The sequence below is a fragment of the Acomys russatus genome, chromosome 2, assembly GCF_903995435.1.
Source record: "Acomys russatus chromosome 2, mAcoRus1.1, whole genome shotgun sequence".
Classification (NCBI taxonomy): domain Eukaryota; kingdom Metazoa; phylum Chordata; class Mammalia; order Rodentia; family Muridae; genus Acomys; species Acomys russatus.
This window is the reverse complement of record NC_067138.1, coordinates 99,866,989-99,890,743: the sequence shown is the minus strand read 5'-3', so window position 1 is coordinate 99,890,743 and position 23,755 is coordinate 99,866,989. Positions and strand designations below refer to the sequence as shown.

The 23,755-nt window shown below is 42.2% G+C and overlaps 1 protein-coding gene and 1 pseudogene across 1 annotated transcript in view; one reads left to right on the top strand and one right to left on the bottom strand.

The window, feature by feature from the left end:
- The window catches only part of Caap1 (caspase activity and apoptosis inhibitor 1), a 93,035-nt gene extending 75,463 nt beyond the window's left edge, over positions 1-17,572 (top strand). Inside the window, exon 6 of the mRNA XM_051164272.1 lies at positions 17,458-17,572. Coding sequence (XP_051020229.1) covers positions 17,458-17,474 — 17 coding nt within the window. The 3' untranslated portion in view covers positions 17,475-17,572. The remainder of the gene's footprint in view (positions 1-17,457) is intronic.
- Positions 9,398-10,144, bottom strand: LOC127205714 (swi5-dependent recombination DNA repair protein 1 homolog; annotated as a pseudogene).
- Positions 17,573-23,755: the final 6,183 nt, after the last annotated feature.

The window sequence follows — 23,755 nt, the reverse complement described above, 5'->3', positions numbered from 1 at the left end:
GTAGCTCAGCTGACCTGAGCCTCCTCTAGGCAGCTTGTCTTGTCTGGGAGTGTCTCTGAGCGGCCTTTATCGTTTATATTTGCCTGCAGAGTCAGGGATTAGTGCATCTTCTTAGTTTCAGGGACGTACCTGGCAGCGCGTGGGGGCCAGAGGCATTGGGTACCCTGTAAGTGTGTTGCAGCTGGCTGGGGGCCAGGACATGGGTGGTAGGGCTGGAACCTGGATCCTCTGAAGCAACAGTATGCTCTTAACTGAGGAGCCATCTCTCCAGTCCCTCACCTCTCTTTAGAACAGTTTCAGTGGGCTTCACTCTTTAAACAGTGAATGTTTATTACATGTTAGCAGTCCTCCCTGCCCCTGCCAGTAAGTGCTCCACAGGAACTAGAGCCTCATAGTGTTGCCTAAGACGTCCTGTTTCCTTCCCTGGAACTTGTCAGCACTTCTGACTCTATGAGTGAACAAGGAGGTGAGCCAAAAGTGAGTTAATGTGATTGAGCTTTCAAGTGAACTACAAACCCAAATGATTTCTATGTCTGAAGACAATGCGTAGTCATGAGGTACCTATGTAATCTGGGACGTGCCACTGGCTCTTTGGCAGGTATAGGCCAGGTGGGAAGACCATTTTAAATAGTTAAAAATCTGTGTCACATTTTACATGTGTGTGTGTGTGTGTTCGTGAGTACACATGTGAAGGCCGGAGGAGAACATTTGTGTGTCTTCTGTTGCTTTCTGTCTTACTGCCCTGGGGAGTGGTCCCACTGAACCAGACGCTGGCTGGTATTGCTGCATTGAGTTGGAGTGAGTTCCAGGGATTAGCATGTTTCTGCTCCACACTGACGGACTTACAGGTGCACAGCCACATCCAGTCTTGTACATGGTCACTGGGGATGAAAATGAGACCCTCAGGCTTTCACAGAAGGAGCCCTTACCTACTGAGCTGTCTCCCCAGACTCCTTGTGTCACTTTTAACAGCCCTCACACAGTGGTTTCCTTATTATAGTTCTCCTTCTAGATATTTTTGTGTGTTTGGAAAACCTTTTTACATTCGGATTTTTTCCCCCAAGACAGGGTTTCTCCGTGTAGTCTCACTTTGTTCACCAGTCTGACCTTGAACTCACAGAGACCCACCTGCCTCTGCCTCTGCCTCTGCCTCTGCCTCCCCGAGTACTAGGATTACAGGTGTGTGCCACTGCGTCTGGCTGGATAATTTTTTATATCTTTTTACATTTAGAAGTTTTATTGGCTATATTACTTCACAGGGGCAAAAAGTGCTGTGGGAAATACTAGATAACTCGATGGATAGCTTCGACCCAATGGAAAATTGAGCCAAATATCTTTCTGATAATGTACTGTTTGGCGTTAAGCACTCTCCTCCTGAAAGTATTTGTACTATCAGTAAGAAGGTAGAAATGCCCACTTTTGTTATGTAAACATTTCTTGTATTTGCTAATGAAAACACCACTCAGGCTATTATCGCAGATTAGAGCCATGTGCACAATTGTTGCCTTCTGACGTTGAAGTAACTAGAAAAAAATAGAGGATTGGTTGACACTGAAAAGGAACTAGAGAGGCTGGGCGTGGTGGCGCACGCCTTTAATCCCAGCACTCAGGAGGCAGAGGCAGGCAGATCTCTGTGAGTTCAAGGCCAGCCTGGTCTACAAAGAGAGTCCAGGACAGCCAAGGATAAACAGAGAAACCCTGTCTCGGAAAACCAAAAAAAAAAAAAAAAAAAAAAAAGAAAAGAAAAGAAAAGGAACTAGACACTGGAATCTGACCTTTTATGCAGTAAATTGAGTGTGCAAGGATAAGAAATGTAAGCTTGCTTGCTTGCTTGCTTTGTTTCTTTGTTTGTTTGTTTGTTTCTTTCCTTCTCTCTTTCGGATCAGGTTTCATGTAGCCCATGCTGGCTTTGAAGTTGTTATGTAGGGAAGGATGACCTTGAATTTCTGCTCCTCTTGCCTTCCAAGTGCTGGGATTGCAAATACTTATTGTCCTGTCTAATGTAGGGAATTCTGAGTCCTGAACCCAGGCTTTATGCATGCAAGGAAAACCCTTGATCAGTTGAGTCACATCTCAGCCTCCTGACTACCTTGTGCACAGCTGTAAGGACTGAGCACCCTGGGGAGGCAACTGAGATACAAATCAGAATACTCCCAGGGTTCCAAATCCCTGGTGTGACATCCCATGATGGATGGCATAATTCTAATGCCTCATTTCTAATTCCAAATATCCCTAACCAAAGACCCCGATTGTATGTACAACAGTATGTAACATAGAAGTCTTAGCACATTTTTGCTTGTATACACGAAGTTGTTGCCAAATCTAAAGAACATGAAAGAAAGAACCAATGCCCAGATGGTTTCTCTTAGCAGTCCAAGGAGAGGTCCTAATTTTTTGTTCATTGTGAACCAAGGATTCTTTATTCTAGAAAGTAGGCAAATGGTAGTTTGCTTTAGGTTTATTGTAACTGTCAAGTATGTATGACAGACTAGCATTATTATTTTGTGTGCATGTGAGAGGAGAGAGCAGTATTCAGTCTGGAACCTTCAGCTGGAAAAGATGAGGGATGTAGAGTAGACTAATGTAGATTTAGAAAATGCTAGGGAACAAAGCTGTAGAAGTGTACCTTTCTCTTTCGCAGTGTTTCTCACTGTCCTGCTTGGCTTTAGTTTGCATTTCCCTGATAAAAGATGGCACTTTTCATGTGATCATGGGTCACTAGTGAAAATTTATTTTTGATTCTGAATATTATTTTTCATTTTTAAATGGGTGGTTGGTTGTGTTGTCACAGCTCTTGCCACAGCCTGGACACCAGTCCTTTGTGAGATTTGTGCTTTACCCGTGCTTCCTCAGAGGGTTGCCGTCTCTTCACTCACTCTCCATTTTCTTCATGACATCTTTTGATGAGCAGGAATTTTAAACTTTATTGCTTTCTGTGACGTAGGCATACATTCTCCTTTGCTAAAAACCTCATAGCTTTAGTGTTTAGACATAGCTCATTTATTTTTTATTTCTGTCCTACTGATTTTTATGATTTTTGAGAACAGGTCTTCTAAAAGGTGTAAAATAATAGCCAGTTAAAATTACTTTTATTTAGGAACAAGTATGCTTAACAAGATCACAAGAATTCTATCTCTCTTGAGAAAATGTATGCAGGTATGGAATTGTTGAAAAGACCAGACTGTCTTCCATAGTTCTTTTCTGCCTTCCAGCATGTAGTTTAAGACTGCTAAAGGTTCTTCTGGTAAAGGGGCGACCTTGACTTGCCTTAATACTCGTTGGTGGGGTAAGGGTATGGACTGCACGTTTCTTGATAATAGACAGCACTAACACAAGGAGTCTCTTCTCCAGGGAACCTGGGAGGAAAGGGAGCAGATTCACGGTCCTAGTGGCCCTCATACTTGTTCTCCACACTTCTAGATCTGAAATAATGGGACTGGCCACACCCCCGCAGGCTCCTAGTTGTCAACACGCTGAGTTTAAAATCAGACCCCTAGATGTGTCTACAGGTGTTTCCAGAGAGGCTTCACTTAATATGGAGATCTACCCTGAAATTCAAGCAGCTTCCTCCATGAGCAAGGGCTCTGAAGTAAACCAAAATGGAGGAAAAGAGAAACCAAGTTGAGCACAACATTTCTCCCTGTTTCCTGTGTCATCCAAGTATAGGGAGGGGAGGTGTCCCACCTGAGGAGCGTTTCCACCACTCTGCCTTCCCACATGATTGACTACACCCTCACGCTGTGAACTGAAATTAATCCTCCATGGAGTTGCTTTCCAGCTCTTTTTGTTGGTTTTTGCAAATTGAGGATCCATCCCAAGCCAACACTGAGCTATACATCCGGCCTAAAGTAGCTTTTTGTCACAGCAGTGAGAAACGTAACTAATATGGAAGGTGTGTCTGCACCTGCTACCTTACATAGAGGGGCGTGGCACTGCTGAATGAGCGGCCATTTAGACTCTCACGTGACATTCGTTTGGAAATAGATTTCCTGAAACTTCCGTGACTGTGGATTACCTCTTGGCGAGGCTGATGCAGCGGCAGCTAAGCAGAGTGTGTAACCTTAGAGTGTCGGGAAGCCGTGCATTGGCACAGTTCTGCCTTGATTCTCTGAATATTGCTTCCTTTGAAATTTGCAGCCAGATTCTAAGTTTTTCACCTTTTAATGTCTGAAAATGCTGGCACCATTTGTCCATTGTTCATGGTGTCCAGGCAACACACCCAAGTAGGGTAAGAATATATTTGCTAAATCAAAGAACATTCCTCTAAAAGATTAGACTGGTGCATTTGAAATGTTCTCCTAACTCAGATAACCATGGGCAGTTACTAGTTGTGTTTTTTGTGCCATTTCCACTGGTGACAGTATCCCATGTTGTGATGTCTTCCCAGAAGATTTTTTCACCATTACTTAAAAAAGTTTCTAATATAAAGGTTATATTATCAACAAATGCTAGTTTGAAAGAACCAAATAGGATTTTGAAGATTACCCTTCTTTAACAATGCCTTAAATTTTTATCTCCTTATCCATTCCACGTTGCTTTCTTTCTCAAGACATTATGGTTTACTGTGTCTCCAGCAGGTACCTTGCATGTGATTTACACAGTGAATGGCCCTGCTTTCAGAGCGAGTTAATGATATAATATCCCCATTTATATTCAGAGCAGTCAACACTCTCTAGCTCTCAGAATAATAAAAGCACCTGCATTTAATATACATGGAAGAATGGGAAGGCAAATAGCAGATAAGGCACAATCAGGTAAGTGTAATCAGATAAAATATCACAATATTATAGTGGATCAGCATCTGGTAATGATTTGAATTTTGAAAGACTGACAAACAGCATGGCCTAAAGCAGCCAGGCATACTCATTCCCGGCAACTCTTTCCGGAGCTGATTGCTCCTCTCATGTGTTTTCTGGCAGATTAAGCAGGCAGTTTCTTATTTTAACTCTTCTAGAACTACAATGTCACACAGAAAAACACCAGCAATGTTCCTTTTGAGACCATATCAGAAGCAAAACCAAGTGACATACCTGAAAGAGAAAGTGTACATTGCCAGCAGTTATCTCAAATTGATCCAAATCAATTTTATTAAAAAACAAATACATACTGCCGTCTGCAGCTTTCATTTCCACCTCAATCTTTGCCTGCCTGAAATTGACATTTTCTCCTTCTTCTTCTTCTTTTAAACAGCAGAAAATGGTTAAATGACCAGAACCTGTTCTTCAAGGTCATGTTCACTTTGACCATAGCCATCTGGTCAACCTAGCTATGTATCCTAATACTCCATGACCCCTAATGTATTGGAACCCCAAGGTTTCCAGTAGAAAGCATTGACTCTGCCAAAATCGCAACTGAAAAATTCTAGTTAACAGGCTAGGATGTGGCTGTTTTCTTTGGCTTTTAAGCTACTCTGTGTTGGAGGCCATTGATCTTCTCATGTAATTCCTTTCACCTTTCCAGGTGTTACTGAGGCACAGGAAGTGTAGGTTGTGAGACATGGGAGAGCCCAGGTACAGAGGGCTGCAATAAACGTATGTTGAGCTGAGAGTGTGCCCTGCTGTTGGTGCCCTCAACTGTCACAAGGCCTGGCTTCCTCCTAATCTGCTGCAATTAAAAGCTGTTATATGCAGAAATTGAACTGCTATATCCATCTTCTGACAAGGGCTCTGCTTATCTCCCCCCCCCCCCCATTCTAAAGGTGGTAACCCGAAGCACTGGGAAAACAGAGTTAAATGAAACTTGCATAAATGTGAGTGTGGATGAGATGAACTAACCATCTGCTCCACTTGGAACTTAGGCAGGCAAATGTAGGGGAAACTTAGCAACTTGTGACTCTGCTTGGCTTGAGCTACATAAACATCCCATGTCTGACAAGGCACATAGCAACATGGCAGACGGTTGGAGATGCCATACATATAGGCCTTTGTAGCCTCCACCAACACTCCTTCATTTACAAAGGACCCAGCGAAGCCCAAAAAGAGGGTCGCTCTAGTCCTGACCCTTGAACTGCGGATGATCTACTTCTGAGAAAGCCATGTTTCTCAAGGGGAACTACAGCCCTCCTCTTGGCCCTGCCTTGCAATCTACTACATAATGCTTCACCAACTCAAAGGCGAGAGTTCATCAGAGACCTCTCAGTCCTACGGTAGAGATCTCCTGATCTTGCTGAGATATGCTTGTCTGTGTCCACACATGTTTAGGCCTTGATTTGTAACATCTTTTGTTGCTTACTACAGATGAAACTTCATAAAACCATTAACCACTTAGGAACATGGAGTTTGGCATAACATAACCCTGTGTTCTTTGACTAGATGTGTTCTTTGACACTCAAGAAACTCTAGAATAACTATAAACTCTCACCTTTTAGAGTGTTCTGACAGTGAGTTCTCAGGAAAAGGAAAAACTAGAGAAATGAAATAAAATTAAAAATAGGTGATATTTATCTACTGGAAGCACGCACACGTGCACGTGCACACACACACACACACACCCCTACCTACCTCAATAGTAATTTATTTGGACCCAGTGTTTCCAGAATCTTTTTGAGCATTCTTCAAAGACTAAAGAAACACACAAGCAGCAAGGAATTGTCTCCAGAAGCCAAGTGAAGGAAATTCACAGGAGCAGCTAGGATGCTCAGGATAACCTTATTACTGCTTGGGGCTTCCTGCTCTGTGGGTCTAGGAGAAAGAGGAGTCAGATGCTAAGGCTTGGGTGTAGGTGTTCTTGGTTTTAATTGATGTCCTTTTCACATTAGACATCCTGAAATTTATCCAGGAACTGCAGGCAATGGGCTAGTCCAACTGGGACTAGTTTTAGGTACATGCACATAAAGGCAAACTACGTCTTCTGAGTGAACTTTTATCATCTTATGTCTGTGCATGATTGGGTATGCATATGGTTGAAATTGTATGCACTGTGGTATAGGATGTGTGCAGTGCACTAAGGCTGGCATAGCCCAAGCCTATCCTTCAAAACCAGAAGATGGCTTACACCCTGACCATAGCAACCAAGTGTTCCTTTCCCCGGACTCACAAAAGGAATACCCAAGCACTGCCCAGGTACTCTTTAGGTGCAAGCCTGCTCAGATCACACTTTCTTGCAGGATATTTGACCTATCCTTAAACTTTCCTTTTGAATCAAATCCTTGATGCTTTACTTAATTTGTCTGTGATTCTTTAACTTGACAAACAAGATCCCAAGAACCTGGAAACCCCTGTTCAGAGACTACCAGTAACAGGACTGCTCTAGTTTCTGTGGAAACTTTTTCTGTCTGTCTCCACCTGTCTGGTTTGGATTGCCATAACAAAGTGTCTTAACTAATGGAAATTTATTTACTCACAGCAGTAAAGGTTGAAGTCTAAGATCAGGATGCCAGCATGGCCAGGCTCTGTGGAGAGTTCCCTTTCTGGCTTATAGTCAGCAGTCATCTTACCGTGTGCTTCTACAACTTCCTTTGTGTGTGCCCAAAGAGAACATAAGATCTTTGGTTTGTGTCTTTTCCCAGTTATAATCTCACTAGGAGGGGCCTATTACTATGACTATATCTGGGTCTGTTACAAGGCTTTGACTTTACAATCACCACAGTAGGGGTTATGACTTCAATGAATGGATTTGGCAGGCAGAGGGCCATCACAGTTTAGTTTTCCCACAGTGGTGCCCAATTGTATTGTTTTGGCAAAATTAGTAAGGTTGAAACAGAACCACTGACTTCAGAAAAAGGAAGCCTTGACAAGTATCATTTCTGTCCATCATAGAACAAGCACCAGTTGGCTGGCATCCTCATCCACACCCACCTGGTGCCTGTACTTGCTCATCCCTCGTGCACTGCACCCACTTTAGTCTTGTAGAGGGAAGTCATAAGAGAAAGTGTTCATGTTAATAATTAAAAGAAAAAAGTGGCAACTTTCATGTTTGTTACTAGTGTCATCAGTCCCTTGTATGTTCCATCATCCTTTGTGCCACCTGTTATTACTTTCTACACTAACACAAACCAATTAGAATTTGGAATTAAATTAACACAGAGAGGTGACTTAATCTACCCAACAAATTTTCCATTATATTCTGATTATGATTTCCATTACATTACCATGGTGGTAAAAGGACTGAGTGTCAGAGGATTTTGAATAACTAGAACAGAAAGCGTAGAGGAGTTTGTGGAGCATCAGGATTAATTATAACCCTGCTCTCTAAGCATTCTGTTTTGTATGTTTATTTCCATATAATCCATTATTGAATGCTTTGAGGAGATGGTTGAGATTTGCATTTTACAATTGAAATAGTGAATCTCTTCAAGGTCAGAAGATGAGATCTAGATTATCAATTTAAATATGAATTGCACAGTGTTGTAAATTGAAAGGCCTCCCCCACTTTTCATTTTACTTCTTTGAGGCTTACAGGGAACACCCAAAGAAGCCTATTGTTATTATTTTAAGTTGTTATTGTCTGAGTCAGGGCTGTGACAAGCAATACTAACCATGCTTTAAAAAGATGTATCACCGCTCTGATTTATAGGAAGCATCGTAGACAAAATGTGATGGGGACCATTTCATCTTCCGGATTGAAAACTTTTCTATTTCTGCTTGAAGCCACAATAACAAGTATTTTGTATAGCGTGATGGTGGTACTGCAGCCTGCATTGTTTTCTGGCATGTCTCACCCTCACAGTCGTCCTCCTGAAGGCCGAGGGTGCTACAGTAAGGAGGTATCAAGCTACCTAAGGTGTGGCCTGCTCAATCCCAGCTCTTTAGAATGGACTGATCTGTTGTACACCACACCTGTGTGCAGTTGGGTGGGAAGCAGTCGTCTTGTTTTTGTTTTTGTCTTGTTTTTGGTTTTTTGTTTGTTTGTTTGTTTTTGTGGACATCTAAGTTTAGTTAGTTGCTGGATTAGCAGACACAAAGGCATGGTAAGCAGATGAAAGTACTATAAACATAGGAGGAGCAGGTTATATTTAGGCCAGTTGAGGTTTAGACATAATAGATTCCTTTTTAAGACTGAATATAAAACCTTTTGCCACAAAATTGATGCATTAACCTGGTTTCTAGACTTATCCAAACTTCCTTTAAACACGATTTAATTTTTTTATACTTACTCAAGTATTTTCCTTAGCAAACATATCCAAAATACTGAGCTTCATTTTATAATTTTGTTTATGTGTCAGAATAGCCTGAACTGTTCAATATTCCTTCCTCTAAGCCACAACAGCTTACATCTTTCTTCCCTTTAAAACATCTTTTCACATTGTCACTCTCAGATATACCATAGAGGGGCCAAGTGTATTGCTCAGGGACAGCACATTTGAGGCCTTGGGTGTGATTCCATCACCCCAAAAAGAGAGAGAAAAAGCCTGAAGGGAAAACAAAACAAAACAAAACAGAACAACAACAAAACCGCATCACACCCCTGGGAAGTCCTCTTCGGTTCTGTTGTCATGCAGTACTTTTTCTTCTATCCCATAGTAGTCGATCATCTTGGTGACATAACCAGCTGCAGCTCACAGAGCGGCCACTGGCTGCACCTCCTCCGTTTCCTCACTAACAGCTCTAACGCAGACAGGTTATTCTTTGCTCTATACATTTTGGCTAACTTTAACCTCCGAAGGAGGTCTTCCTTCTCTTGGACCTGCTTTACCGACTTTGCTTTTTCTTCCCTTAGGCGCTCTTTAGTATTCCCGTTCACAGAATCGTTTTGGAGGGCACTAGGTGACTTAGAGTCACATGCGCGTCTACTCTCCAAGCCATCTTTTTCAGATTCACTGTCCATGTGTTTCAGACTTTCTTGGGCTTTTAGACACTTTCCTTCTTTTGAAGATGCTCCTGGTTCTGAAAGGGACCGGCCGTTTCCTTCATTCACTTTACCACACGACAAAAAGAATGAGGTGGTTTCTCTGTGTAGCCTTGGCTGTCCTGTGTGGCGTCGAACTCACAGCCATCTGCCTGCCCTTGCCTCCCAAGTGCTGAGATTACAGGCGTTTGCCACCGGCCCGGCACTGGCCTTGTTTTCTTTAATCTCTCTTTTAGCGTTCCACTCGTAGGTTGCTTATTCGGATGTGTTGGTGGCGGGCTCCCCGGATGTGTTGGTGGCGGGCTCCCACTCCGATGAGTGCCAGGTAAATTCGATGCTGAATCTGACGGGCTTCCATCTTGGCGTGAAATCCCGATTTCCTTCTTCCTCAGTCATGCCCACGGCAGAGGCAGCCCACACACAGCCCACACACAGTGGCCTCAGTACGCTGGCCTCGCCTCCAGCATTTTCCTTTATATGAAGACTTTGGCTTATACATACCAGTTTTGGATATGTGAGGGCTTGACTTCTTTTGTTTGTTTTTGAGGCAACGTCTCATGTCCCCAGGCTGGTCTCTGATTTGCTGTGTAGCTGAGGATGACCTTGAGTGCCTTAGCCTGCTCCTGCCCAGTGTGGGGTTACAGGCGTGCACCACCATGCCCCGTTTATGTGATGCTACGGATCCAACTTAGAGCTTCATGAATGCTAGGCCAGCGCTCAGGCGCCTGAGCCACATCCCCTGCCCTGAAGTCCTAATCTTTTGGAACTGACAAGAAGGAGAATAAAGCGTCAGTGAAAACATGTGGTGTGATGACTTCCCCGGAAGTGCATGTTGTTTTCCTCTACTGAAGATTTTTTTTTTTATTAATTTATTCTTGTTACATCTCAATGTTTATCCCATCCCTTGTATCCTCCCATTCCTCCCCCCCCCCCCATTTTCCCATTATTCCCCTCCCCTATGACTGTTCTTGAGGGGGATTACGTCCCCCTATATATTCTCATAGGGTATCAAGTCTCTTCTTGGCTACTTGCTGTCCTTCCTCTGAGTGCCACCAGGTCTCCCCCTCCAGGGGACATGGTCAAATGTGAGGCACCAGAGTACGTGAGAAAGTCGTATCACACTCTTTAATGACAAAAAGATACTTTTAAATTTCATTTTCTTTTTTTAAAATTAATTTATTCAGATTACATTTCAATTGTTTTCCCCTCACTTGTATCCTCCCGTTCCTCCCCCCCCTCCCGCTTTCACCCTATTCTCCTCCCCTGGGTCTGTGACTGAGGGGGACCTCCTCACCCACTGTCATCATAGGCTATCTATCAAGGCTCATCCTGGTAGCCTGCTTATCCTTCCTCTGAGTGCCACCAGGCCTCCCCACCAAGGGGAAGAGGTCAAATATGGGGCACCATAGTTCATGTTAGAGTCAGTGCCTGCTCTCCACACAACTGTGGAGAATGTCCTGCCCATTGGATAGGTCAGAGTAGGTGTTCAATGTTTACTGCATGTATTGTCCTTGGTTGGTGCAGTAGTTTGAGCAGACTCCCCTGGGCCCAGATCTGTCCGTCATGATATTCTTCTTTTAGGTTTCCTGAAACCTCTGGGTCCTTATATTTCCCCATTCTCCCATACTTCTCTCACCTAGAGTCCCAATAGGAAGTCCTCACATCTATCCTAATCTCCTGGTAAGTGAAGACTTTCATTGGACATCCCTTTTGGGCTAGTGTCCAATTATAAGTGAGTATATACCATGTGAGTCTTTCTGCATCTGGGTTAACTCACTCAGTATGACCATTTCCAGTCCCATCCATTTGTCCACAAATTTCGAGAATTCCTTGTTTTTAATAGCTGAGTAGTATTCCATAGTATAAATGTACCACAGTTTCTTTATCCATTCTTCTACTGAGGGACACTTAGGCTGTTTCCATGTTCTCGCTATTACGGATAAGGCTGCTATGAACATGGTGGAGCATATGTTCTTGTTGTGTGCTGGAGCATCTTGATTTTTGACAAAGAAGCCAAATCTATTCAAGGATAGCATCTTCAACAAATGGTGCTGGTCTACCTGGATGTCTACATGTAGAAAAATGCAAATAGACCCATATTTATCACCATGCACAAAACTCAAGTCCAAGTGCATTAAAGACCTCAACATAAAACCAGAGACACTAAATCTGTTAGAAGAAAAAATAGGGAAGAGCCTGGAACACCTTGGCACAGGAGACAACTTCCTAAATTTCATTTTCAGTGATATTTGAGTCCTATACTTTGAGGGAAAGGCCAGACTTTGCACACTCCAAATGTTAAAGATGGCCCCCTTCACATTTCAGAAATCAGAGATGATATAATCTTCTTGTGTGTCAGTTTTTGCTGCTCATTTCTGGAAAGACATTGACTTCACTTTTCTCATGTGAGGTGATGTCTTGATTTTGTTTTTGAACAAAGCTTAGATCTGTTTGGTCTCTGAGAATATCTGAATCAGGGTTTCTAATAGTTATTAATACCAAAAAATTGGTAATTTCCAAAACCCTTGGCCTGAGGCCACTGGTGCTAAAAGCACCACACGGAGGATGTGGTGAGGCACAGCCCTTTAGAGCCCCACAGGAGCAGAGGCTTGTGTCCTCAGCATTGTCCCTGAGCCTTGCTAGCTTTACCCTGGGCCAAAATATAATAAAAAATAAAAACAAAAGAAGAGGAATATTATTTTCATGCTATTTATATAATCTCATTAATAATTTTATATACATTTCAGAAAACTATGCTATTGTGATATAGCATAATTATCCAATGACATAAAGTATTAAAATCACATACATAGAATTCTTTCTTATATGTGTGTGTATATATATATGTATATATATGCATGAAGAGTGTATATATATATATACACATATACATACGTACATACATACATACATACATACATACATACATACATGAAAGTTGAACATGTTTATTCTCCCCTCCGTACCCTCCTCTCCTCTAAGGAACAAGTATGTTTCACTGGAAATGAAAAATGGCTAAATATAAAAAATGATCAGTGGAGAAAGACCATCTGAAAAATAGTAACTTAGCTGACTAATGAGCATTACAATTAACATATCCTCCGTATCTATCAACACTAAGGCTCAGCATGTCTCTGTTCCTCTCCGAAATTAATAATGACAGACACTGAGACCCTGTTAATATTTGAATAGTCTAATAGGCACAGGCAAGCAGGCAGCGGAGAAGACCGTAAGTCAGGGCTCAGGGCCGCCTTCCCTCCCCGCGCCTGCCTGTCCATCAGCAGTTCTCCTCAGGGTCCTCTCCAGCCTTGCCTCTAAGCCAGGGCGTCCCCTCCCTTTTCCCAGCTTAGGCTAGTTGAGTTCTCCTCTCTTTGTTTTCAAGACACTTGGAACAAAGTATATTTGCTGGGTCGTGTGGGTTTGCAGATGGACCCTACCAAAGTGTGCTCACAGGCTCCTCCGTGGCCGAGTGTGTACTGTGTGCTCTTGGGTGCCAGCTGCATAGTAGGCATTGCTGAGTGAGTGGTCAATACAGTCTCCTTTGTTAGCACGCAGCAAAAGAACTTGAAGTCAAAGGAGCTTTTGATGAGAAAATATTAAGTGTTTGCATTTTATAGCATATCTTAAGACACAGAAGGTTGCTTTTTTTACATATTTTTAATTGAAAAATAAGATCATTCATATTACATCTCAATTGCTATCCCATCCCATGCATCCTCCCTCCCTCCCTCCCTCCCACTTTCACCCCATTTCCCTTCCCTATGACTGTGACTGAGGGGGACCTCCTCCCCCTGAATATGATGCTAGGGTATCAAGTCTCTTCTTGGCAGTCTGCTATCCTTCCTCCGAGTGCCATCGGGCCTCCCCATCAAGGGGACATGGCCAAATACGGGGCACCAGAGCTCATGTGGAAGTCAGTCCCCAGCCAGAGCTTGCCAGCCTCAATCTGAGACCCCGTAGCAGGTTGCTTATTCTCATACATGTAGGCCCACTCATTGGCTCGGTGATGCTGAGGGAATAGGATGGGCATGTTTGTAGAATGAATTATGACAGGAGCACAGGCCCCAGGGTTGTAGGTACAGCTGTGTCACAGGACCCTTCTTAGGCTTTCCCCTTCCCTTCATTTCATTAAATAGACAAGAATAGATAATCTTACACGGATTCCAGACCATTCAGGCTCTGAAACACTTTTCATGTTTTTAAAAAAAATTTTTTTTTATTAATTTATTCTTGTTACATCTCAATGTTTATCCCATCCCTTGTGTCCTCCCATTCTTCCCTCCCTCCCATTTTCCCCTTACTCCCCTCCCCTATGACTGTTCCTGAGGGGGATTACCTCCCCCTGTATATGCTCATAGGGTATCAAGTCTCTTCTTGGGAACCTGCTGTCCTTCCTCTGAGTGCCACCAGGTGTCCCCCTCCAGGGGACAAGGTCAAATGTGAGGCACCAGAGTACATGAGAAAGTCATATCCCACTCTCCACTCAACTGTGGAGAATGTTCTGAGCATTGGCTAGATCTGGGTAGGGGTTTAAAGTAGAACATTATGATAGGCAGATTTGGGCCCAGGGGTCCCGCTCAAACTAAGGCACCAGCCAAGGACAACACTTTTCATGTTTTAATGATCCTCTGTTACCACCAAAAGACCCATGCTGTTAGCCCCTCGTAAAGGTCTTGGGAAGCCCTGTACTCCATTTCTGTTTAGGGGCCTCTGGGTCATTTTTGTTCATTTTTTCCCCTTTCATATTTATTTCTCTCTCCATTCAGTCCTGTAGGGTTTGCCTTGAGCTGCAGAGAGGCTCCTTAGATGTGAGAAGCAATTCTCTTTCCTTTAAAATATCTTCAAGTTTTTTAATTGATGCTAGTAAGTTACATCTTTTTTCAGTATTCCTTCATTGGCCTTATGGTACTTGTCTCTGCGTTGACAATCCTCTAATATTTTTACCATGTGTGTAAGTGGTGTGTGTGCCAGGAGTGATGTGAATTCAGAGAACATGTGTGTGTGTGTGTGTGTGTGTGTGTGTGTGTGTGTGTATGTGTGTGTGTGTATGTGTGTGTGTATGTGTGTGTGTATGTGTGTGTGTGTGTGTGTGTGTGTGTGTGTGTGTGTGTGTGTGTGTGTACACACACACGTGTTGATGTAATTCGGAGGAGAGAGTTGCATGGGTTTTGTGTTTGTTATCTGGAACAATAAAGAGAAAAGTGAAATTGGAAAGAGGATGTTACTTAAGCCTGAGTTGATTGAGGAAATGACAATGGCTTTCAACGTCTCTTTAAATGTGTTCCCGTTCTGTATTTCTTATGTGTAGAAAAGCCCAGGTGGGAAGCATACTGTGTGATTAGACTCCCGGAGTCCTTTGTATTTTTATTTTGTTCTTGTGGAAAGGAAACCTTTGACTGTTGGCTTTGTTTGCTTTTTGCTTTTCTATATCAAATGGGTATGTAGTTGCTAAACTGTTTCAGTCTCCCCCAACTTCTTTTTGCTAAATTTAGTAATTTTCATAGGAATAATGAGCATTTAATGTAGGAATGATTAAAGTAGTTTTCATTTGCATTTCCAGCCTTTCTATCATGGACCGCAGTCTGAATTTGTAATGAACATTAGGTCAGCATTGCCACAATGTCATTTTTTGGGTAAGTCCTAAAAAGCCATCGTGTTAAGGTCTTAGAACGTCATCCTAGAGAGTGAAAATGTTGCTGCTCATCCTGAAATGCACAAAAGAGCCACTGCGTCATGTCACTTTTCTCTGAGTTCTCTCTCAACACACACTCACATTCACACTCACACACACACACACACACACACACACACACACACTCACTCACACACTGTAGCAAGGGCAAACATTAATCAAATAGAAGTGAATAAGTTAGCAGGTCTTTCTAAACTCAATCACGAACTCTATGATTCTTGGACCCAGTATATGGAAACTATAAGCTCCTAAAATTGTAGATCTCTCTGAGTTGAGACATAGCCTGGGCGCGGTTCCTAGAAAAGGGGAGATTCTCAGTTTTCTATTTGCTTCTTAAAGATTTTGTCCTTTTTGGGCAAGCTTGGATGCAGGCAGAGTGAACGGCCAAACTCTGCCAAGACAGGTAAGCAAGTCCTCAATAGTTCCTGCCTCACCAATATGTCTGACAGATATATTGGGCCAGAAGGCTGGAGAAGATGCTCCAACATTATAGAGAGTTTTGGGTGACTATCGGGTAGCAAACTGTCTCTGTCATCTTTTCATTTGGAAGACTACTAACCTGCACTCCTGGCTTCCTCAGGTTATCAAGTTTATACCTTCTCAAGTCTCTGAGGGAGTTGAAGACCAGGTAGCTTAGTTTTACAATTAGGCTTAATTGTTTAGGGGTTGAGAGGTTTTTAGGTCTAAATAGACGTTCTAAGTTGACAATGACAATATGCGATGGAGACTGATTTACATGCAGAATTTTAGATGCACCAAGATAGGAAAGATGTCTTCTTCAAGGCTGTCAAGTACAAATAGCCAAAACACTAAGAATGTAACATTTATATAATTCCTGATTGTGTCACGGTTCTTCTTGCTATAGGTAATCTATTGTATATATGTGTAATAATATAAATGTATATGTAAAAAATAAAATTAAAAAAAAGATTTTGTCCTTTTCAATGTCATCCTTACACAGAGTTTATCGGCTTTGTTTGAGATAAGATCTTGTACGTAACCTATGCTGGCCTGGGGTTCACTGTTAGCCAGGGTGACCTTCAACTCACCGTCCTCCTGCCTCTTCCTCCCAAATAGGATTACAGGAATAATTATATCTGCTTCATAAACTGAGTTCTTACCTTTGTGTGAAGTTCTGCCTCTGGAAATAATTTTTATGTGGTCCACGGACACAATTTTATCTTTGTTACATCGTATCAAAGCGCGGCTAATAGTCCTTCCCTGTTAACGTCTGTTGTTTGTAAGCTGTGGACTCCCAAGCGGTGTTGCATCCATAGTCACGTCTTCCTATTGCATAGCAGTCCTGGCTTTTAAGCCAACAAGGGAGTAAATTTTTCTCTATTTGGATGAAGTTAAAATATAAAACTTTGACTATCCAATATGAATCATATTACTGCTTAGACTAATCTATTATTTGAGTATATCAAAGCTACATGAATTAATCTTAATAATTTCTATTCTTTTAAAATATCAACAGTTAAAAATCACATATCTTATTATTAAAAATGGTTTTGAGCTGAGATTTAATCTCCCAAATGAAGGAATAAAAACATGAACAAGATAAGGCAGAGAACCATTTTTCTTCCTAAAAATTTGAAATAAATGGAGATCAAGAAATATAACACATTGTTATATAAATCAGAGGCCTTATGACAGCCCTAATATTTTATAACGGGTTTTTTACTTGATTTATGTATTTAAAATAACTGGCAAGGTATTCTTTAAATGCTAAAACATAAATTACAAACGGAAAGACTTGATTTATGTTAACGGTGGGTAATGTGAGGGATGTGGCAAGTGATTGCTGGTGTTTGCAGTGTTCCCTGGATGGGGCGGTAGAGCATGGTAGTGGTCGTGGTGGTGGCGGCGGGCTGGTGGGGGGAGAAGGGCCGCCGTAAGCTCCCTTAGCTGACAGATAGGTGCAGGCTGTCCCCTAGGCAGTGACAGAACCTTGATTGTCACTTCCACTTCTGTTTCAGATGCGTCCAGACTTTAGTGAAAGCTGCTGGGCAGCTCCCAGCCACTCCATGTTCCGCGGCGGAGCAGATGTGTACACGGGGAGTACAGAGCTTGGGACGGACTGTCCTCCTAGGTAAATCTCGGGTCTCGCGTGGCCAGTGAGGTATCACCGCTCCGTGTTTTCATATTCCAGCTGAGGACCTTTTGTTCGTTTTTGTGCCCCGTGTCCGTCTTCCTGATGGTTTGCGTGACTGTCCTCCCTCTTCCGATCCTCCGGGCCTCACCGTGAATACAGCTGCCTCAGAGAACCCTTTCCAGGGTTCCTTACCTACGGAGGTCCCCCCTCTACCTGCGGCCCTGCTTAATCCCCAACACTTTTAAAATAATTCTTTCTTAGTGTTTTCACATCTCATCATTTGCCTCCAACACGCATTTCCTGTGCATAGGGAAAAATCCACTTTATTAATTACAGCAGTAGAGCAAGCACTTAATGGCAAATAGTAAGCACTCTAGAAAATTATTAGACAAATGAATAAGGCTCTGTAAGATTACATTTGAAAAGACACTTTGATTTTAAAAGGTATAAAACACACTGCATTAAATCAGTGGTTCTCAATCTTCCTAATGCTATAATCCCCTGATAAAGTTTTTTCATGTTGTGATGACCCCAACCATAGTCATTTTCATAGCTACTTCATAACTGTAATTTTTCTACTGTTATTAACCTAATATAAACATCTGATATGCACATGGACTTAGGCGAACCCTGTGAAAAGGTCATTGAACCCCATAGGGGTCATGACCCACAGGTTGAGAACCACTGCTTTAAATGACCATGTCTGTACGCCCAAGAGATATCTTTACAGATGCCTGGCTGCTTTCTCACTCTAATAATCTTCTTGTGATGGTTCAGTAAACGAGCTGTAGGGTTCTGTACCAAGAGCTCAAAATTGTGGCCAGAGGTTCTCAGTCTGTCTTTGTCTGCAGGTGACACTCTACAAACACTTGGCACTGAAGGAAAGCAAGAGCCTGGCGTGGCTCCGAGAGTACAGGACCTCAGGACTGGGACATCTGGACGTCTGCTCCTCTTCTTTTTTCACTCAAGAAATGTTAGCAAGTAAGTTAGTGAGTGTAAGTGTATGTGACAGGAACTTAAATGAAAAAACACAGAGATAAATTAGTTATAAACATCAGAGACTTTTTGTAGCAATGAGCTGTGGCTACAGTTATTAAAGGTGCTGTCTTCATTGAGACAGTGTCACAGGTGAGCTTTTATTTACGTTTTAGCAACTGGTCTCAAAATTCTGGGGAACATCTTATTGTGTATGTAACTTGTAGGGAAGAGCACAGTGCCTGTGGCTGAGCGCCTGAATGTGGGCAGAGCGCTTGGCACTCACTGCGCTGGGCCTTTCCTGATGCGTGATCGGTGTTTCACAACGATTAGCACAGTCGTTACTAATATTTGAGCCGAACCATGTAAATTTCATACATCGTTCACTTACAATGCAATTTCATTCAGTTAAAACTAATTAATTGTTAATAGTTTCTACCATTCCTCTAAAATACACTTGGAAATAATTTCTCAACTCTTGAGAAAAAGGGGAAAGTTACAACAAATCCTCTGTGTCTCTTTTGTTCTTTTTTTCTAAAGACATGTCAGTCGGTCGATTATGTCATAGTGCTGGCATAGCCTTAGTCTGCACTGGCATGTGTGTTATCTGGAGGACACTGGGACGTTTCAGGATAGCTCTGGCCCACAGAAGTTACCCCTAGTTGCATGAACAAGATACATGCAGGAGGGGGCTGGAGAGATGGCTCAGAGGTTAAGGACACTGGCTGCTCTTGCAAAGGTTCTGAGTTCAATTCTCAGCAACCACACAACCATCTGTAATATCTGTAATGAGATCTGGTGCCCTCTTCTGGCCTGCAGGTGACATGTAGGCAAAACACTATACACATACATAAATTTTTAAAGAAAAAAAAGATACATATAGGAAATAAAGCTGCCTGTATATGCTATGTTGTTTCCGGCCCTACTGTGTCTGTGTGCCATATAGATATGTATACACATTTGCTTCTAGAACAACAACGACAACACACCAAGAGTTCCCATACACCTTTCACTCAGTTTGCCCTAATGTCAATATCTTATATAGCCATATGTATTACTTAATAAACTACGGGTACATTATTAAGTGAGCTACACTTCTTTTCCAAATTTAATGAGCTTTTAAAATAATGCGTATCTTTTTTCTGTTCCAGGATCTAATATTATATTTAGCATATATGTGCTTAATAAGGCATAAAAGAAAGATGCAAAGAACTTTGAGTACTCAGGCATCAACAACGTTGTTAGCATTTAGTGTATTCTCTTCCCAGCCTTATGTACATTAACAAACACATTTTTAGATCAGTCTTGACACCTATTTTTGGATATTTCTGTGTGTGTGACAAGATCGACCTATGTAGCCTAAGCTGGTCATGTCAGCCTCCCAAGTGTTGGAATTATAGGACTGTGCTGTTACATGTAGCTACCTGCCTATTTTTGCATTCTATTCTCTCAACATATGGATTCCAGAAGTGGACTCAGATCATCAAATATAGTGGCAAAATACTTATCTACTGATCTATCTCATCAACCTTGTATTTTTAATCATTTAGTAAATCACAAATAGCACCCTCTGTAGTTTTAGTCTGAAATATTTTTGTGTGCAGTTTTTAAAATATGGATAGTATTTGGTTAACATTACTCATTCGTTGCTCATTTCAGTTTTTCTTCCTTGCAAATATAACACAATAATTTTTAGTACATATGAGCTTTGGGTAATGTCCATATTTTTACAGATCAAAAAGAAGAATAAATCATGGGAGAATCTAGGGGCTCCGTCCATTTGGTTTGTTTTATTTTAAACTTAAGACTAATATATTTAAACTAAGCTGAAGCCTGTGAAGTTGCAAATGAACCTCTCTCCTCTGGTAGGCCTGCCTCCCTGAGGGCAGGAAAGCCTTATGAGGGCTTCAGCTGGAGGCACACTACGGGAACTGTTAGGGGACACAAAGGTGCAGCTTCAAGCCCAGGCTTTACAGAGGTGACCAAGTGAGCTCTCAGATGCTGATCATAGCCCATATGCTTTACTATGTTTTGCTGTGTGACTGGGGGCATTGTTTGGGCATTTTCTATGATTGGCGATTTTTACTTTCAGGAATATTTTATTTCTTAGTCAGCTTTGATACTAGACAACAGTCATCAGCACCAGGGAGAAGGGCCCTGACTGCCCCCAACTTCCAGAGCACACCGCTCTGCTGCTCATGCACACGAGCTGTAGTTGCACGTGGAGCAGACTCGAGGCACGGAAATGTCTTGGGATGCCTGCCGCCCCCACCCTCACCTCACTCCACCGCATCCCCACGGGCTGAGCACCGGGACACTGAGCTCACTCTTGGTATGAGGTATGAGGGCATAACCTGCCTGGTCTAGATGTGGAGAGTGTGCAAGTCTGGCTTCTGAAGCAAAGCAGCCTTGGCGCATCCGAGTCCAGCACCAGCCGGGAACTCTCTGAGACTCCTTCGCCTGAGCTTTCTCCAGGGTAATGTGAGACTGCTGTTGATCTGTCCCCTGACAGACAGGTGAAAATGTCTGGCATGATATCTGGCACACAGTGCACAACTGGATGAAAGTTTATTCCGTGGATGGGAATTGCTTTCTAGCCATTTGAACACCTTGCGTTTTAAATAGTTGTGTTATGGCTATTTGTGATAGAAAATATAGAAGAGATCAAAGGAATGAATTAAGTATCCACTTACTTCTCCTTCTCAGGGTTGCAGACAACATAAACAAACTCTGGCTAGAATTTATTGGATGAACATTCAGATCCTGAAATTTAGGAGATGGAGCAGCAAGCAGTTTGAAGCTACAAGCCGCAGATCTGCAGGAGCCCCGAATTGGAATATTATGGACCTTTCCTCTGGACTGTCGATGCCTTTATCTCTCACCTTTAGTGACGTGTCACCAGTTGCCAGGAAAACACGGCTGTGTCCTATAGCACGGACACGGATATCATCACTTCTGTGTATCAGGGGCACTTCACAGGGCAAAGGGAGCGAGTGTGAGGAGACTCGTATTTGTTTTTTACTTGTATATTTTATTAGAAATTTTATAAAGTATAGAAAAACTAATCGTAGAGACAACAAATGTTATTAATTTAGGCATCAGCTTACCATAAAGAGGGACGTGGAAAATATTTATGTGCTAGGCTGGAGGTATACCTCAGTGGTAGAATGCTTGGCTAACATACATGAGACCCTAAGAAACCCCCTCCCCCTAAAAGAAAAAAAAAAAAAAAAGCAGAAAATAGTTACATGATAACCTTTCAGAACTTCACTGCAAAAATTTTAAAGGTTTTTATCAAGGCAAGATTGATATATAGCTTCAAATATGACCCCACCTATTTGGAGGACATACTTCAGTGTGTGTTGGCACATATCTTGCACGTCTAGAAAACTCCCACCATGATGGGACAAATGCCTCCTTGTACTTTTGCTTGTTTCTTTGGTTGTTGCTTTTATGAGACAGGGTCTCTCTATGTGGCCCTGGCTGTCCTGGGGTTGCTTTGTAGAGCAGGCTGGTCTCGAACTCACAGAGATCTGCCTGCCTCTACCTCAGGAGTGCTGGGTTTAAAGGCGTGCGCCACCACCGCCACCAGCCACCACCACTGTGCTTCCTTGTGTTTTTGTATTCCTTCCCTCAGCCCCTGCCATGCCTAAGCACCTACTGTTTATGTCCCTCAGAGTGATTTGCACTCTCTAGAGTTTCATATAAAACTGCTCCTCTGTGTGGCTTTTCTCTCAGCACAACTCTGAGACTCATCTATGCTGCGTGTAGAGCACTGCTTTGTTCTTTATATGAATGAGTAACACCGTTTTAATTGAAAATCCCTGATCGTTCTATTTTACCAATAAAGACTCAGGAGCCAGATGCTGTGGTGAAAAATCTGCTAGCTCAGAGAGGCAGAGAAAGCACCTAGGTGAACCTCCTACTCAGCTCATGTCCCAGTGGAAAAGTCCCAAAACGCTCACTAGCTTGAGAGCCCAGGAGGAAAAGGCCAAAAAAAAAAAACCTAAGGCCAAAGCCTTGCTAGCTCAAGGCCCAAAAAGCCAAAGGCCAAGGAGCTGAGGAGCTCAGGAGCTAGAGAGTTGAAAATCCCAAGAGTAAAGCCCAAGAGTGAAAGCTCCAAAGATCCCTTCCACTTCTACACACTGTCTTAAATACCCCTCAGTTCAAAGTCCCTCCTACTCTTTAATCCCTGTCAGCTGGTTTCTTGCTCTGCCTCTTGACGTAGGGATAACTTTATTAAATCCTGTGTACAGGTAGCTCTTGTGTTAAATGTGTGTATAGGGCTGGCCAAACCACGCCTCAAGGACTTGTTTACAATAAACAGCAAGTTCTTGGATTAAAGGTGTATTAGGGCTCAACCACAAGAAACAGGGATTTACAGTTTAATCTCAGAGGCCACAGTGGGATCAAAGACAGGATTTTACAGTTCACAACCTCAGGGATCACAATGAGATCAAAGACAGGATTTTACAGTTCCTACAGATCACATTGAGGTCAAATAGCCTGCAACAAATGGATTATACAGTTTGCTCATTTGCTAGTTGGCAGGTATTTTACTTGTCCCTATTTGAGGCTGCTATCAATAAAAATGTTATGAGAATGTATGTGCAGGTGATTTTTTAATATATATTTTTATTTCTTTTGGATAAACTAGAGGTAGAATGACTAAGTAACACTGTAGGTGTATGTTTGGCTTTTTTGCAAATCGCCAAGCAGCAAGTGCTTGTGCCATTTTATATTCCTAGAAGTGTCTCATAGCCGCGCTCATTCCCTGTCTTTGCCAACACACACTGCATGTCTAGCATTTACTTAAAAAAAATACTTTAGGAAGGTAAACAAGCCAATTAAAAATTATTTAAAAAGTTAACAACCTATCAAAGAAGATATACAAACAGTGGCAAGCATATTCAATGTATTTAGCTAGCAGAGAAGAGAATACTAAAACTACAATGACATGCTTATTCAAAGGGTAAGAAGAAAATATAATTTTTTTTATTATTATGGCCTGTTTATAGATGGAACAACTGAGGCTCCCAGAATTAAGTAACTTGATCAAAACAGACTTTTATGTCACAGTCATTTGAAGAAGGCATTAAAATCTAACGTTGGAAAGGTGGGATTTCTTTATGATTTAACTATCCCCTTTTGTGGCAGGGCAGGCTACCCAAGTCACCGTGGATATTATGGAAGTTCTAGTGTAAGTT